This window comes from Hyla sarda, chromosome 12 (genome assembly GCF_029499605.1).
Source record: "Hyla sarda isolate aHylSar1 chromosome 12, aHylSar1.hap1, whole genome shotgun sequence".
Lineage (NCBI taxonomy): Eukaryota > Metazoa > Chordata > Amphibia > Anura > Hylidae > Hyla > Hyla sarda.
In genome coordinates this window covers 81,160,229-81,174,121 of record NC_079200.1, presented here as the reverse complement: position 1 = coordinate 81,174,121, position 13,893 = coordinate 81,160,229, and the positions used below count along the sequence as shown (strand labels likewise).

General features: G+C 42.8%; 1 protein-coding gene across 4 annotated transcripts in view; it reads left to right on the top strand.

The window, feature by feature from the left end:
• PTPN1 (protein tyrosine phosphatase non-receptor type 1) overlaps positions 1-13,893 on the top strand; it is an 87,065-nt gene that overhangs the window by 51,805 nt on the left and 21,367 nt on the right. For 3 of the 4 annotated variants that reach the window (XM_056548217.1, XM_056548215.1, XM_056548214.1), the window contains exon 2: positions 3,924-4,014. Coding sequence is in view for 2 of the 4 variants with exons in the window: in XM_056548215.1 (XP_056404190.1) it covers positions 3,924-4,014 (91 nt within the window). In the remaining 2 variants the exon portion in view is untranslated. Of the gene's footprint in view, positions 1-2,577; positions 2,660-3,923; positions 4,015-13,893 lie in introns of those variants that run through there. The other variant, XM_056548216.1, reaches the window with a different exon arrangement.

Here is a 13,893-nt window from a genome sequence, read left to right as displayed (position 1 = left end):
GTACATACATTATATTGCTTATCCTGTACTGATCCTGAGTTATATCCTTTATAATACTCCAGAGCTGTACTCACTATTCTGCTGGTGAGGTCACTGTGCACATACATTACATTACTTATCCTGTACTGATCCTGAGTTATATCCTGTATTATACTCCAGAGCTGTACTCACTATTCTGCTGGTGGGATCATTGTGTACATACATTACATTACTTATCCTGTACTGATCCTGAGTTATATCCTGTATTATACTCCAGAGCTGTACTCACTATTCTGCTGGTGCAGTCACTGTGTACATACATTACATTAATTATCCTGTACTGATCCTGATTTATATCCTGTATTATACTCCAGAGCTGTGCTCACTATTCTGCTGGTGGGGTCACTGTGTACATACATTACATTACTTATCCTGTACTGATCCTGAGTTATATCCTGTATTATACCCCAGAGCTGTACTCACTATTCTGCTGGTGGGGTCACTGTGTACATACATTACATTACTTATCCTTTACTGATCCTGAGTTGTATGCTGTATTATACCCCAGAGCTGCGCTCACTATTCTGCTAGTGAAGTCATTTTGTAGATACATTGGGGGAGATTCATTAAAACTTGTCCAGAAGAAAAGTTTCTGAGTTGCCCATAGCAACCAATCAGATCGCTTCTTTCATTTCTCAGAGGCCTTTAAAAAAAAGAAAGAAGCGATCTGATTGGTTGCTATGGCCAATTCAGCAAATTTTCCTCTGGACAGGTTCTGATAAATCTCCCCCATTATATATGCTGTACTGATTCTGAGTTACGTCCTGTATTCTGCTCCAGAGCTGCGCTACGTATTTTGTAGCCTTTTGATCTATACTCTCCAAATATTCAGATTGTTGGGGTGTATTTTGTGTTCATGGTCTTGTATTTAGCCTGTTTGGGCAGTTCCCCTCTCTTGTGCAGCATTGCTGCTGCATAGAATATAGTTTTTTTGTGACTGTTGCAGGAAGTTGTACTGTGCAGCATGTTGCCCATCTTGCTCAATCTTCCTGTCCCTGTCCATCTATTGCTCTTACGTTTCCCATAAATGTCGTCATTTGCATAAGTGACGCATTTAGTGACCCAGAGGAGGAAGATCATGCTGTTCTCTCAGAAAACTTCCTCTGTATAAGCCGTCATGATTAACCCTTTGACCCTAGGCACACACTAGATGGTGACCTCTGTAGAGCAGTGGGCATCACTTATAACTGAGCTTGGATCTGTCTCTGGCCTGAAGCTTTACCTTCACAGTCTACACTGCCATGATATGGAGATGCATAGGTCTAGATAGAAGCCATATACACAAAACAACTTACATTTTTTTCCATATAATGTGTTGGGATAATAAAATCATGTGAAAGCTGTTTTCATGAGCAGTGCAGCTGTATGAACAGGACTAGGTTTAAGGGGGTACTCCGGTGGAAAATATATATATATATTTTTTTAAATCAATTGATGCTAGAAAGTTAAACAGATTTGTAAATTATACCAAAACAAGAAGAATGTAGCATTCACTCCCCGCATTAACGGCTACTAAGTTCCCGGCTTGAAGGGGTCATGGGTCAGCGTCTTCAGGAGCGCTCAGACGCTACAACCGGTAGTTTTGCGCGCTTCGTCTGGCCTCATCTCAGGGATGAGGCCGGACTAAGCGCGCAGCAGTGCGTGAAACTACCGGTTGTAGCCTCTCAGCGCTCCTGAAGATGCTGACCCGTGACCCCTTCCAGCCGGGAACTTAGTAGCCGTTTATGCGGTGAGTGAATGCTACATTCTTCTTGCTTTGGTATATTGGTACTTTATCTGGTCGCATGCACCCCACAGGTACTACGGAGTAACTGGACCCTGACAACTGCTGCAGTCCCCCAATCTTGGTATCACTGATATACGGAAGTTGCTCTCCCTCGTTTCCCTTTTCTCCTAAACCAGTGGAAGATTTGTAAATTACTTCTATTAAAAAAAATCTTAATCCTTCCAGTATTTATCAGCTGCTGTATGTTCCACAGGAAGTTCTTTTCTTTTTGAATTTATTTTCTCTGACCACAGTGCTCTCTGTTGACACCTCTGTCCATGTCAGGAACTGTCCAGAGCAGGAGCGAATCCCCATAGCAAACCTCTCCTACTCTGGACTCGTGGACTGAGGTGTCAGCAGAGAGCACTGTGGTCAGACAGAAAGGAAATCCAAAAAGAAAAGAACTTCCTCTGTATTATACAGCAGCTGATAAGTACTGGAAGGATTAAGATTTTTTAATAGTAGTAATTTACAAATCTGTATAACTTTCTGATATCAGTTCATATAAAATATGTTTTCCACCGGAGTACCCCTTTTAACTCCTCCCTGAACTGATTCCAGAGCATTGGTAATGTGCCCCAATTCCTCAGTTAGGAACCTCGAATACTAATAAATTGAGACTTGAGGGATCTTTACAGTACAGTGTCATAGGGACATGAGCTGCTACGGGGGAAAAAATGGAACTGCTGCCGCATTGTGATGTCATCATTTTTCTCATGAGGTCATGCTGCCATCTGAAAGCAGCAGAGAGGAGATCAGGAGCTGGCTGAGTAGTCTCTGGGATGACTCCTGAATCCCTGCAGAACACAGTGTCATCTCAAGAGGAATGGCATGTGTGGGAATCGTGCGAAATGAGTGTGTGACTTAGATACCTAGACCGTAGATCTGTATTTCCCAACCAGGGTGCCTCCAGCTGTTGCAAAACTACAACCCCCAGCTTGCCTGGACAGCCTTTGGCTGTCCAGGCATGCTGGGAGTTGTAGTTTTGCAACAGCTGGAGGCACCCTGGTTTGAGAAACACTGCCTTAGATAAATAAGACGTGTGGATTAATTTACGTGATTAGATACAGTCTCTAAATGTATGTATGCCGCCTTGTCCCGATCACATACTGATAAGTAAAAATGTTTCCACTGGAGTACCCCTTTAATGTTGCATGCAATTCTCTAGCATACTTTACATTAGTCTATAACATTTTGTTCATGATTGTATAGTTAAAGGGTACCTTTCATCAAAAAACTTTTGATATATTATAGATTAATGTATGCAGAATAACTTTCCAATAGCATGTTATTAAAAAAATATGTTTTTTTCTATTTAATTTTCCACTTTGAAAAAATGACCACTAGGGGTCTCCCTACCAGTCCCTTTTTTTTTTTTTTAATATAGATTTCAGACTCATGCTGGAGTCCTAAATCTCAGACTGCTGCTGGGACACAGACAAACTCAGCACTGCTCCCTGGCAGTGAGCAGTGCTGAGTTTGTCTGTGTTCCGGCTGCAGTTTGAGATTTAGGACTCCTGCATGAGTCTGAAATCTATGAAAAAGGACTGGTAGGGAGACCCCTAGTGGTCATTTTTCAAAGTGGAAAATGAAATAGAACAAAGCATATTTTTTAATAACATGCTATTGGAAAGTTATTCTGCATACATTAATCTATAATATATCAAAAGTTTTTTTGATGAAAGGTACCCTTTATTGTGTCTCCAATCTATTGCTCCCTAGCAGTTGTTGTTTCCCAGCTCCTGTTTCTCCCGGTGTTAGACCTCTGCTGTAGGACAGTGTTCTCCAACCGGTCACTCTCTAGCTAATGCAAAACTACTACTACAAATTGTAGTTTTGTCAAAGCTGGAGGGTCACAGGTTGGAGAACACTGTCCTACAGCAGAGGTCTAACACCTGGAGGTGTTCAGGAGCCACAGGTTGGCGAACACTGCGGTAGGGTATACTTTGCAGATAGAACATGTAATCTGTTGGTTTGGCACTGCTGATAGCCCCACTGCATGGGTACCTACCAATCGGAGTGGAACAGCCATGCAATGGGGTGTCGTAGTGTGCATATTTTTGACTTCATGATGATCAGGACCTTTGCTGCCTATCTGAAGCGCTTCCTTCTCTTTCAGAAAATCAGACATGAAGCCAGCGACTTTCCATGCAAAGTGGCCCGACTGCCTGACAACAAGACCCGCAACCGCTACCGAGACGTCAGCCCATGTAAGTGCCCAAAGTGACGGCATTTCGAGAATGACTGTGGATGTCTGTCAGCAGGGCCAAGTGTCTGTATATTGTGTGTAACCTTAAGGTGTCTGCAGATCCTATGTGGTACAGGATTCTGGGTTCTGCACACAATTGTCGTTCTGTTAGACGTTGGGCAGATGTCTTGTCTCATCTTCTCCTCATCTAAAAATGAACGGATAAGTAACTTCAAAGATGAGAATCCTCTTCCTGCACAATGGAGCCTCCTTACACCAGGGATATTTCTAGATTTATATATTTCCTGTATAAGAAGAAGTACTTAGTGCTTTATTACATGGTGTGATTATCAACCAAATCGGGCGATAATACCCTTGCGTAATAGGCCCATAGGTCCAGCGACGAATCCTCATCCACCGGCTGAACATCTTCCCATGTATAAGGGGACGTGCAGCCGACGAATGATAGAAATAAAGGGCTTGATGATTGGTCGTCTGTGTGGCCCTGCCGATCAATACGAGCCATGTAATAGGCCCATGTCCTTGTTCAGCTAAATGCACTATATTTCTGTCTCAAATTACTCTACAAACTGGTGTCCACACCTTGCACTGTATTTATGGGTTTCAAGCTTTTTTGCTTCTCAATGAGCAATGTGGCTTTGAGTGTGGCTTAGATGGCATGTAACTTAAAATGCTCCGACGTGCAAGAGTAATTTTGTTGCAAAATATTGGTGTAGTGGATGTGACGTTAGTTTAATTATATAACATATCAAGCAAGTAGCACCACTGCGATAAATATGGCGCATATGCCTGGTTTAACCCCTTTCAGGACCAGGCAAATTTTGACCTTAAGGACCAAGGCTCAAATCTGACCTGTCCCACTTTGTTGTGAAAACTTGGGGACGCTTTATCTTTTATCAAAGTGATTTAGAGATTTTTTTTTCTTGTGACATGTTGTACTTAACCCCTTCCTGCTACAGGACGTATGCATACGACCCAGCACCAGACATGTTCACGCATTGGGACGTATCCATTTGTCTTGCTGATCTTAGAAGATCGGCGGCAGGACCCGGCTTTCAATCAAAGCCGGAATTTCGCCACAGCTACCGGGGCCACAAACGTGCCGGTACTGGCAGCATTAACACCATAGATGCCGTGATCAATCCTGATTACGGCATCTATGGTGTTGACAGGGGGAGGGTGATACAATCGCAGGTCGCAGTTGGTTGCAATGGCAGCCGGAGGCCAGCTGATGCCTGTCTGCCAGCTACGGAAGCCTGTGAGATCCAGCCATAGGCTGGATCGCACAGGCTGTAGTGTGTGCAGCTCATCAGGTCATACAGTGCTGCAGTGCAAATGTATTGCAGCATGGTATAACCTGTAAAAACTGAAAAATTAAATTATAAAAGGTTCTTCAATAAAATTAATGTAGTGTAAAAAAAAAAAAAGCCCCTTTCCCAATAAAAGCCCTGTATCATCATAAAAAACAAACACAAAAATACAAATCATATACATATTAGGTATTGCCATGTCCATAATGACATGTACCATAAAGTTATAATGTAAATTATCCCGCACGGTGAACACCGTAAAAAGAAAAAAAAAGTGCAAAATTCGCCAATTTTTGTACAAATAGCGGAATAAAAAAAGATCAAAAAGTAGCATGTATCGCAAAAAGGATACAAATAAAAAGTACAGCTTGTCCCGCAAAAAATAAGCCCTCACTCAATGCATCGGACGAAAAAAGAAAAAAAATTACGACTGTCGGGAAAATAACTCAAAAAAGGGAAAAAAAGAATTTTGCTCAGAAAAGGAAAAAAAACATAAAAAGCTATATAAAATGGGTATTGACATAATCATACGGACCCACAGAAAAAATATAACATCACTTTTACTGCACAGTGAACACCAATAAAATAAAAATAAAACACCAGAAATTTTCCAGTTTTTCACAAAATTTCACAATATTCTATGAACAATTGTAAAATTTAGCATTTGTTTTTCTCCTTGGATAGGGGATAAGATGCCTGTGGACGGAGTACCTCTTTAATATGTCAACTTTATGTTGGCATAATTTGATAAATGTCCTTTTACTTTTTTTTAAGATGTTACAGGGCTTAGAAATTTAGTAGCCATTTTCAAAATTTTACAGAAAACTTCCAAATCAGATATTTTTATGGATTAGTTCAGTTCTGAAGTGGATATGAGGCTACTGTATGTTAGAACCCCTATAAATCACCCTATTCTAAAAACAGCCCCCCCCCCCCCCCCCCCCAACATAAGTTGAATGACCTTTGGGAAATTTATAAACCCTTTAGGCGGTAATACCATGATATTAATTTTAGGCTATACCGCCCAGCACTACCCTCAAGCCCCTAGATGTTCTTTTGAAGTCTTGGCCCACTTTGCGTCTGGCCCTGTTTTGAATACCTCCAATTGAAACACTTCTTCTCTTTGCTACCTAGTGAACTCGATCTACACTGCTCCCTCACACCCTTCGAGCAGCTCTCCCTCCCTACTGTGTGGCATGGGAAACTGAGTTGGGCAAGCAATTCACTCCTGAGCAGTGGGCCCGTTACTTTTGCCTATCTCATAAGGCGGTTCTTGCTACCAAGGCTCAGGAGACCAGCTTTAAGACACTCTACTGATGGTATCGGGTGCTGTTGTTGCTACATTGCTGGTACCAGTCTGTGCCGGATTCTTGCTGGAGATGTGGATCTGCCGAGGGCACGATGACACACATTTGGTGGAGCTGTCCAGTTTTGTTCTCGTTTTGGGACTCTATAATTAAGATTGTGATGGGCATAACTATCCTTCGTGACCCCAGTTCTGTCTTGCTATTCACTTCAAAATACAAACGCTCCCTATTATGCCATCCAGGTGGCTAAAACTGTCCTTTGTCACCCATTTGCACTTGTTTGGTTACTATTTCGTTATTTTTAGCAGGGAGAAGATGTTGTTGTATGCAATATTTTTTATTGACATTAACATTTAACATTGACGTCTGTGGCAAACGGATGAGCCTGTAATGTCGTCTGTCTGCATCTATGTTTTTCCAATCCGTTTTTGATCCATTATTACTTCTGAGCATGCTCAGAAGAGCTGTAAGCAACCAGGAAGTAGCCAGACAAAAATAAAAACAGACAATAAAGGATACAAACATATTAAAAACTGATGCAACAGGATGCCACTTAAAGGCATTCTTTGCATCAGTTTGCATCCGTTTGTTAGGATGCTCCATTTAACAGCAGTGACGGGAAAATAGCGGAGCAGGAGAGAACGGCCATGCGAACCTATCCTAACCAATAAAGAAAAGAAAAAGGATCACAAAAAAAAAAAATGCTAGGGGAACAAGGAAAGGGGAGAACAGAAAGGGGAAGGGGTAAGATTGACGGACCTTCTTGAGTATAGTGGATGATACATTTAACTACAGGATGGGTGAATCATTTGCTACTTCTCCTTCCAGATACTGGAAAGAGAAATAGCAATTTCTCTAGAAACATCTTTTTGGGTTGAATGTGGGGCAAATCCATACCTGCAGCATAGTCTTTTTAGTTGCGAATTCAAGTAGAGAAAAAAAGACATGGTCGCACATCCACAACATGCAACTTGATCTAGTCCTTCTCTGCAACATTTATTAAACTAACAGGTCGTTAGTGAACTTTATGATCATGAAGTGCAAGCCCGCTAGCCATGTCACGGCCTTCTGTAAGTAGCGGGTCCCTAACATCCATAGCATAAAATGGATCAGAACTGAGTGGCGACCAACACCAGTGCCCACAGGGGGAACAACCCACTGACAGAATGCCACTCAAACCAGTCCCTGGGCCACGCCTCCCCACAGACACTGCGCCGGGGCAGCAATGGATGCCACACAGCACCGCACCAGTGTGAACAGATGTAAAAAGCTCTCTCATCATGTGCTCCCAGCCAGAAACTGGGAGGCTGCCAGAAAAAGAATAGTGCTCTAGTGCAGCTTCCTGCTAATTTATATAGGCCTGGGCTGAGGAGGAGGGGCAGAGTGCTGACCAAGTAAAAACAAGAAAAGAGGGGGATAGAAAACACAATGTGAATTCAACTAGAGAAAAAAAGAGCTTTTTACATCTGTTCACTGGTGCGGTGCTGTGTGGCATCCATTGCTGCCCCGGTGCTGTGTCTGTGGGGTGGCGCAGCCAAGGGACTGGTTTGAGTAGCATTGAGGCTGCTCTGCCAGTGGGTCATTCCCCCTGTGGGCACTGGTGTTGCGGCGGTGGTGGTCAGTGCTCAGTGCTGTGCCGTTTTATGTTAGGGACCCGCTACTTACAGGTGGTTGTGACATAGCTAGTGGGCTTGCACTTCATGATCATAAAGTACACTAACGACCTGTTAGTTTAATAAATGTCGCTAAGAAGCATTAGATCAAGGTGCATGTTGTGGATATGAGACCACGTCTGTTTTTTTTTTCTCTAGTTGAATTCTTCTTTTTAGTTGCTTCTGCTATGCACTGCAGAGGTTTCCTAGCTGTACATCTCTTGGGGGTCTATCCGATCAAAATGTGCCCATATTGGGTCCTGCAGTACAAGGTTAGACAAATAGAAGTCAGAAAAGTATGTATGTTTACTGACTTCTATTTGTATAAACCAATAAAGTATGGCCATAAACAAACAAGGTACTGACCAATGTTTGGCGTCAAAAGATACTAGAAAAATGCACCAAACTGATACAATATAATGAATAGATATAAATCTTTATTATTATCAAATGGGATAAAATATGATAAAAAATCAGCAGCAGTTAGAAAGAAAAGAACTCCAAACAAAAATATCAAATATTGTCCAATAGGTACATAGAATAGCACATACATATAAGCATATGATACTCAATAAGAGGTGGACTGAAGAACAAGCCACAGTACATATGTATAGGAATACACCTAAAGATGCCTCAGTAAACCCAGTACACTAATGTAAACAGAAAGGACATATATAAAAGCATAGCATGTAAAGTGTCATTTGCCCAGTGCTATCGGCAGTATAAATGCAGGGAGACAAGGTTCTTAACCATACAAGTCTGAGGGGAAGAAAACCACCTCAATAAGAGTTGGAGCATCGGTTGTCCCTGTGATAGAAATAATCATATAAGACTGTCCATGCATCCAGCCATCTGACACCCAGCTATACTTACATGAGTCAGGAGCCTACCCCTACGTCGTTTCGCTCACTCGCTTCCTCAGTGTCACACTTTTCTTTCTAACTGCTGCTGATTTTTTTTATCATACTTTATCCCATTTGATAATAATAAAGATTTATATCTATTCATTATATTGTGTCAGTTTGGTGCATTTTGAGTTTTCTAGTATTTTTTGGCGCCAAACATTGGTCAGTACCTTGTTTATGGCCATACTTTATTGGTTTATACAAATAGAAGTCAGTAAACATACATACTGTCTGCCAGAAGCTTTGAAGACTTGGACAAGACCACAAACAGTGATAGATATATATATATATTTATTTGCTTGAGAGTTGTCACATTTTAAACAAGAATCTGAAGAATCCCATGTGGCGGTATATACATCCTATGTAAGACCAGGCAAAGAGTGGAACTTTGTAGGCATATTCCAGGGTCTAAGCACAAGATCGATGCTCAACTCCTGGTTGTAAATTACTTATTTAAAAATCTTAACCCTTCTAGTACTTATCAGCTGCTGTATGTTCTGGAGGAAGTTGTGTAGTTCTTTACAGTCTGACCTCAGTGCTCTCTGCTGCCACCTCAACCTTATTAGAAACTATCCAGAGCAGGAGACATTTGCTATGGGGATTTGCTCCTGCTCTGAACAGTTCCTGACATGGGCAGAGGTGGCAGCAGAGAGCACTGTGGTCAGACTGGAAAGAACCACAAAACCTAGAACATACAAGGAAGGATGAAGATTTTTAAATATAAATTATTTACAAATGTTTTACTTTCTGGCACCAGTTGTTTTAAACCCCAACCAATCCTACCCCCCCCCCCCCCTCTGTAGTACCCTTTTAGGTTGTAGAGAGAGGGCATTTATGGGTGAGGTCAACTGAATGTAACAGACTATAGAGGCCTTGTCTGGCCCAGATGTATAAAATCTAATCCGCGTTCTCATCCAGGATTGCATGGGGATTTTGGGTGCAATGAATGCGTGGGTGATAAATGCTTTACCTGCCTCATAAATGTCCAAGCCTTCCTGGTAGTTATGAATAGCGGATTAGATGGGATAGTAGGCAATAAGGTATGGTAAGGTAAATGTAAAAGAGTGTAAAGAGAAATAGTTGGGGAAAATGCTTGTGTGATGTCATTGTCAAAATAGTGAGACCTACTTCCCCAATTCCCCAAAATCCTAAGATGGGGGGTAGTCATATTCAGAGATTCAAATAGCTGGGATGTACCTAAAATTGCAATTAGTGTAAGGGTGGGTTCACACTATGTTTTGTAGTGTACGGTTGCTGGATCCGGTTGGGAGGAGCAAAAACCAGCCGCTCCCGTATCCCAGCAGGATCCGGCCCGAACCCCAATCATTTCAATTAGCCAACTGTAGTCAAATGCTGACTCTGGTCGGACCTAAAACCTTGGTAGTCTGTAGAGAGTGTGCATCTCTTCATGTTAATACATTTGTGCTATGTTTTCTCTGGTATGAAAACCAAGGCTTGGAAATGTGCCATGTGCCGTAAGAAAAGATAATGCCTTTGGCTGTCCGGGCATGATCGGGGCTGTAACAGCTGGCAAACCATACTGTAGTTTGGAGAAACTAAACTGATACATTGTGTCCTTCAACCTATGTCTTTCAAGCAGATGTAAAATGACCAGCATGGCAAACACTAAAAGCCTGTCCTGACTGTTGGATGTTATCAGACCAAGTGCATAAACTAAGGGTGCACTCAAATCACGTTTCAGGCAGACGGATGCCGCGATTTTCAGTCCGGCCACAAAACTGGATACTAGGGATGTAAGAAAAAATCGATTCGTGCGATTATCGCGATTTTTTTGTTCCGCAATACTGAATCGATTTTAAAATTCTGAGAATCGATTTTTTTTTATAAATTATTATAATTAACATTTACTGTATTTCGCTCACTGAGTCACAGTCCTATTTGTCTGTCTTATTTTTTTTATAACACTTAAACTCCTGACCACTAGTTGGCAGTGTACCTGTTATCAGCTCTGTCCCACTCGCAGGCTGCTACCGCGAGACTACAGACTCAGAACAAACAGGAAGGAGAACGTACGCACTCACAGGACAACTCTCGCGGGATCTTGTTCTTTCTCAGCTGCGACTCGCGATATATCGCGATATATCGAATCGCCACCCTGGTATGGCGATTCGACTCGAATCGCCAAATTATTGGCGATTCACACCCCTACTGGATACAGTGCAAAAATGAGTCGACCGGAGTCACTATCTGACTTTGGTCGGCGCATTTGAATCATGGTGTGAATGCACCCTAAGACAGGTCTAACGTTGTCAGGCATGATAGAAGATGTAGCTTTGTAAGAGCTGGAGAGCCACATGTTGTGAAACACTATAGGCTGTCCTCTGAGAGCTGGACACATCAGCAGCAAAATCTCTCCTGTCCTGATAGTTACCTCACAAATGTTTGTCCAGTCTGAATATACTTGTGTGAAGTATCAGACCTGTACCAAGTTACCGGTCACTGCCAACCAGCAGAGATCTGAAAAATGTACCGTATTTTTCGCCCTATAGGATGCACCGGCGTATAAGACGCACCCAATTTATAGGTGCAAAATCTAAAAAAAATAAAGATTTTGAACCCAATGGTGGTCTTCAACCTGCGGACTTCCAGATGTTGCAAAACTACAACTCCCAGCATGCCCGGACAGCCAACGGCTGTCCGGGCATGCTGGGAGTTGTAGTTTTGCAACATCTGGAGGTCCGCAGATTGAAGACCACTGCATAGGAGGTAATACTCACGTGTCCCCGCCACTCCGGACCCGTCACCACTGCCCTGGATGTCGCTCCATCGCTGTCGCCGTGTCCCCGTCACTCCAGAACGTCTCTGCTGCCGGCCGGGTATCCTCGCTCTCCGTTGCCGCCATCACGTCGTTACGCACGCCGACGCGCGTACGCGACGACGTGATGACAAGGAAGGAGAGCGCCGGCCATACAGGGGATTCCTGAATGGAGAAGACACCGAGGAGGCAGGTAAGGTCCCTCCTGGTGTCCTGTAAGCACTAACCCGGCTATTCAGTCGGGCTGTTCGGGACCGCCGCGGTGAAATCGCAGAAGTCCCGAACAGCCGGGTTAGTGTCACTTTCCCTTCAGACGCGGCGGTCAGCTTTGATCGCCGCGTCTGAAGGGTTAATACAGGGCATCACCGCATTCGGAGATGTCCTCTATTAGCCGCGGGTCCCGGCCGTTGATGGCCGCAGGGACCGCCGCGATAGGAGTGTATAGGAGTGCGTCTTATACGGCAAAAAATACGGTAGCTTTGATTGTACACAGTTCAGTGATAAAGTGGCGATAATACTGAATGAGTTGTTCTATGATGTTCGGAGTGAGCTGCAGATGTTGTAGTTTACTCTTGTTAATGATGACCAAGTAGTTGTCAGAGCTGAGCACTGTCGCTGTGTATTTGTGCCTGCCAAAGCTGTGTATTACTGCTGAATCACTTTTGTCATTCTTCACCCTCTTCCCCACTGCAGGGTTCATCTAGTGGACCAACTGATCACATAATCTAACACAACCTGACCATAGCATACAGCTGACCTGACACAACACTGCGTGTATCCTGTAAAAAGGTGCCACATCTTTTCTAGAACAGGCACTGTAAGAATTTTATGAGATCAAGTATACAGACTACGATTACCTCAAGACTATAATAACTATAAGTGAAGAACTGTTGACAATATCTCACAGGAACCATATCGTTCCTAACACATAAAAAAAATTAACACATTTGCATAACTAAGCTGCAAAATAATGGGTATAACAAAATCACACAGCATTCAAACCAAGACTCTGTCACAGACTGGTCAGTGAGTGCACCCGGAGCAAACTGTCCTACTGGTCAGGTGTGTCGTCTAGAGGTGTAGGTCTAGCTACACGAGGAGAGTTTACATTCATGGCCTTAAATGTTGGCACCCCTGAAATTTTTCTAGAAAATGAAGTATTTCTCACAGAAAAGGATTGCGGTAACATGTTTTGCTATATACATGTTTATTCCCTTTGTGTGTATTGGAACTAAACCAAAAAAGGGAGGAAAAAAGCAAATTGGACATAATGTCACATCAAACTCCAAAAATGGGCTGGACAAAATTATTGTCACCCTTAACTTAATATTTGGTTGCACACCCTTTGGAAAAAATAACTGAAATCAGTCGCTTCCTATAACCATCAATAAGCTTCTTACACCTCTCAGCCAGAATGTTGGACCACTCTTCCTTTGCAAACTGCTGCAGGTCTCTCTTATTGGAAGGGCGCCTTTTCCCAACAGCAATTTAAAGATCTCTCCACAGGTGTTCAATGGGATTTAGATCTGGACTCATTGCTGACTATTCAGAACTCTCCAGCGCTTTGTTGCCATCCATTTCTGGGTGCTTTGTGATGTCTGTTTGGGGTCATTGGCCTGCTGCAAGACCCAAGATCTCGGACACAAACCCAGCTTTCTGACACTGGGCTGTACAGTGAGACCCAAAATCTGTTTGTAATCCTCAGATTTCATGATGCCTTGCACACATTCAAGGCACCCAGTACCAGAGGCAGCAAAACAACCCCAAAACATCATTGAACCTCCACCATATTTCACTGTAGCTACTGTATTCTTTTCTTTGTAGGCATCATTCGTTTTTCTTGGTCTCATCTGTCCACAAGACATTTTCCCAGAAGGATTTTGGCAAAATGTAGTCTTGCTTTTTTATGTCTGTGTCAGCAGTGGGGTCC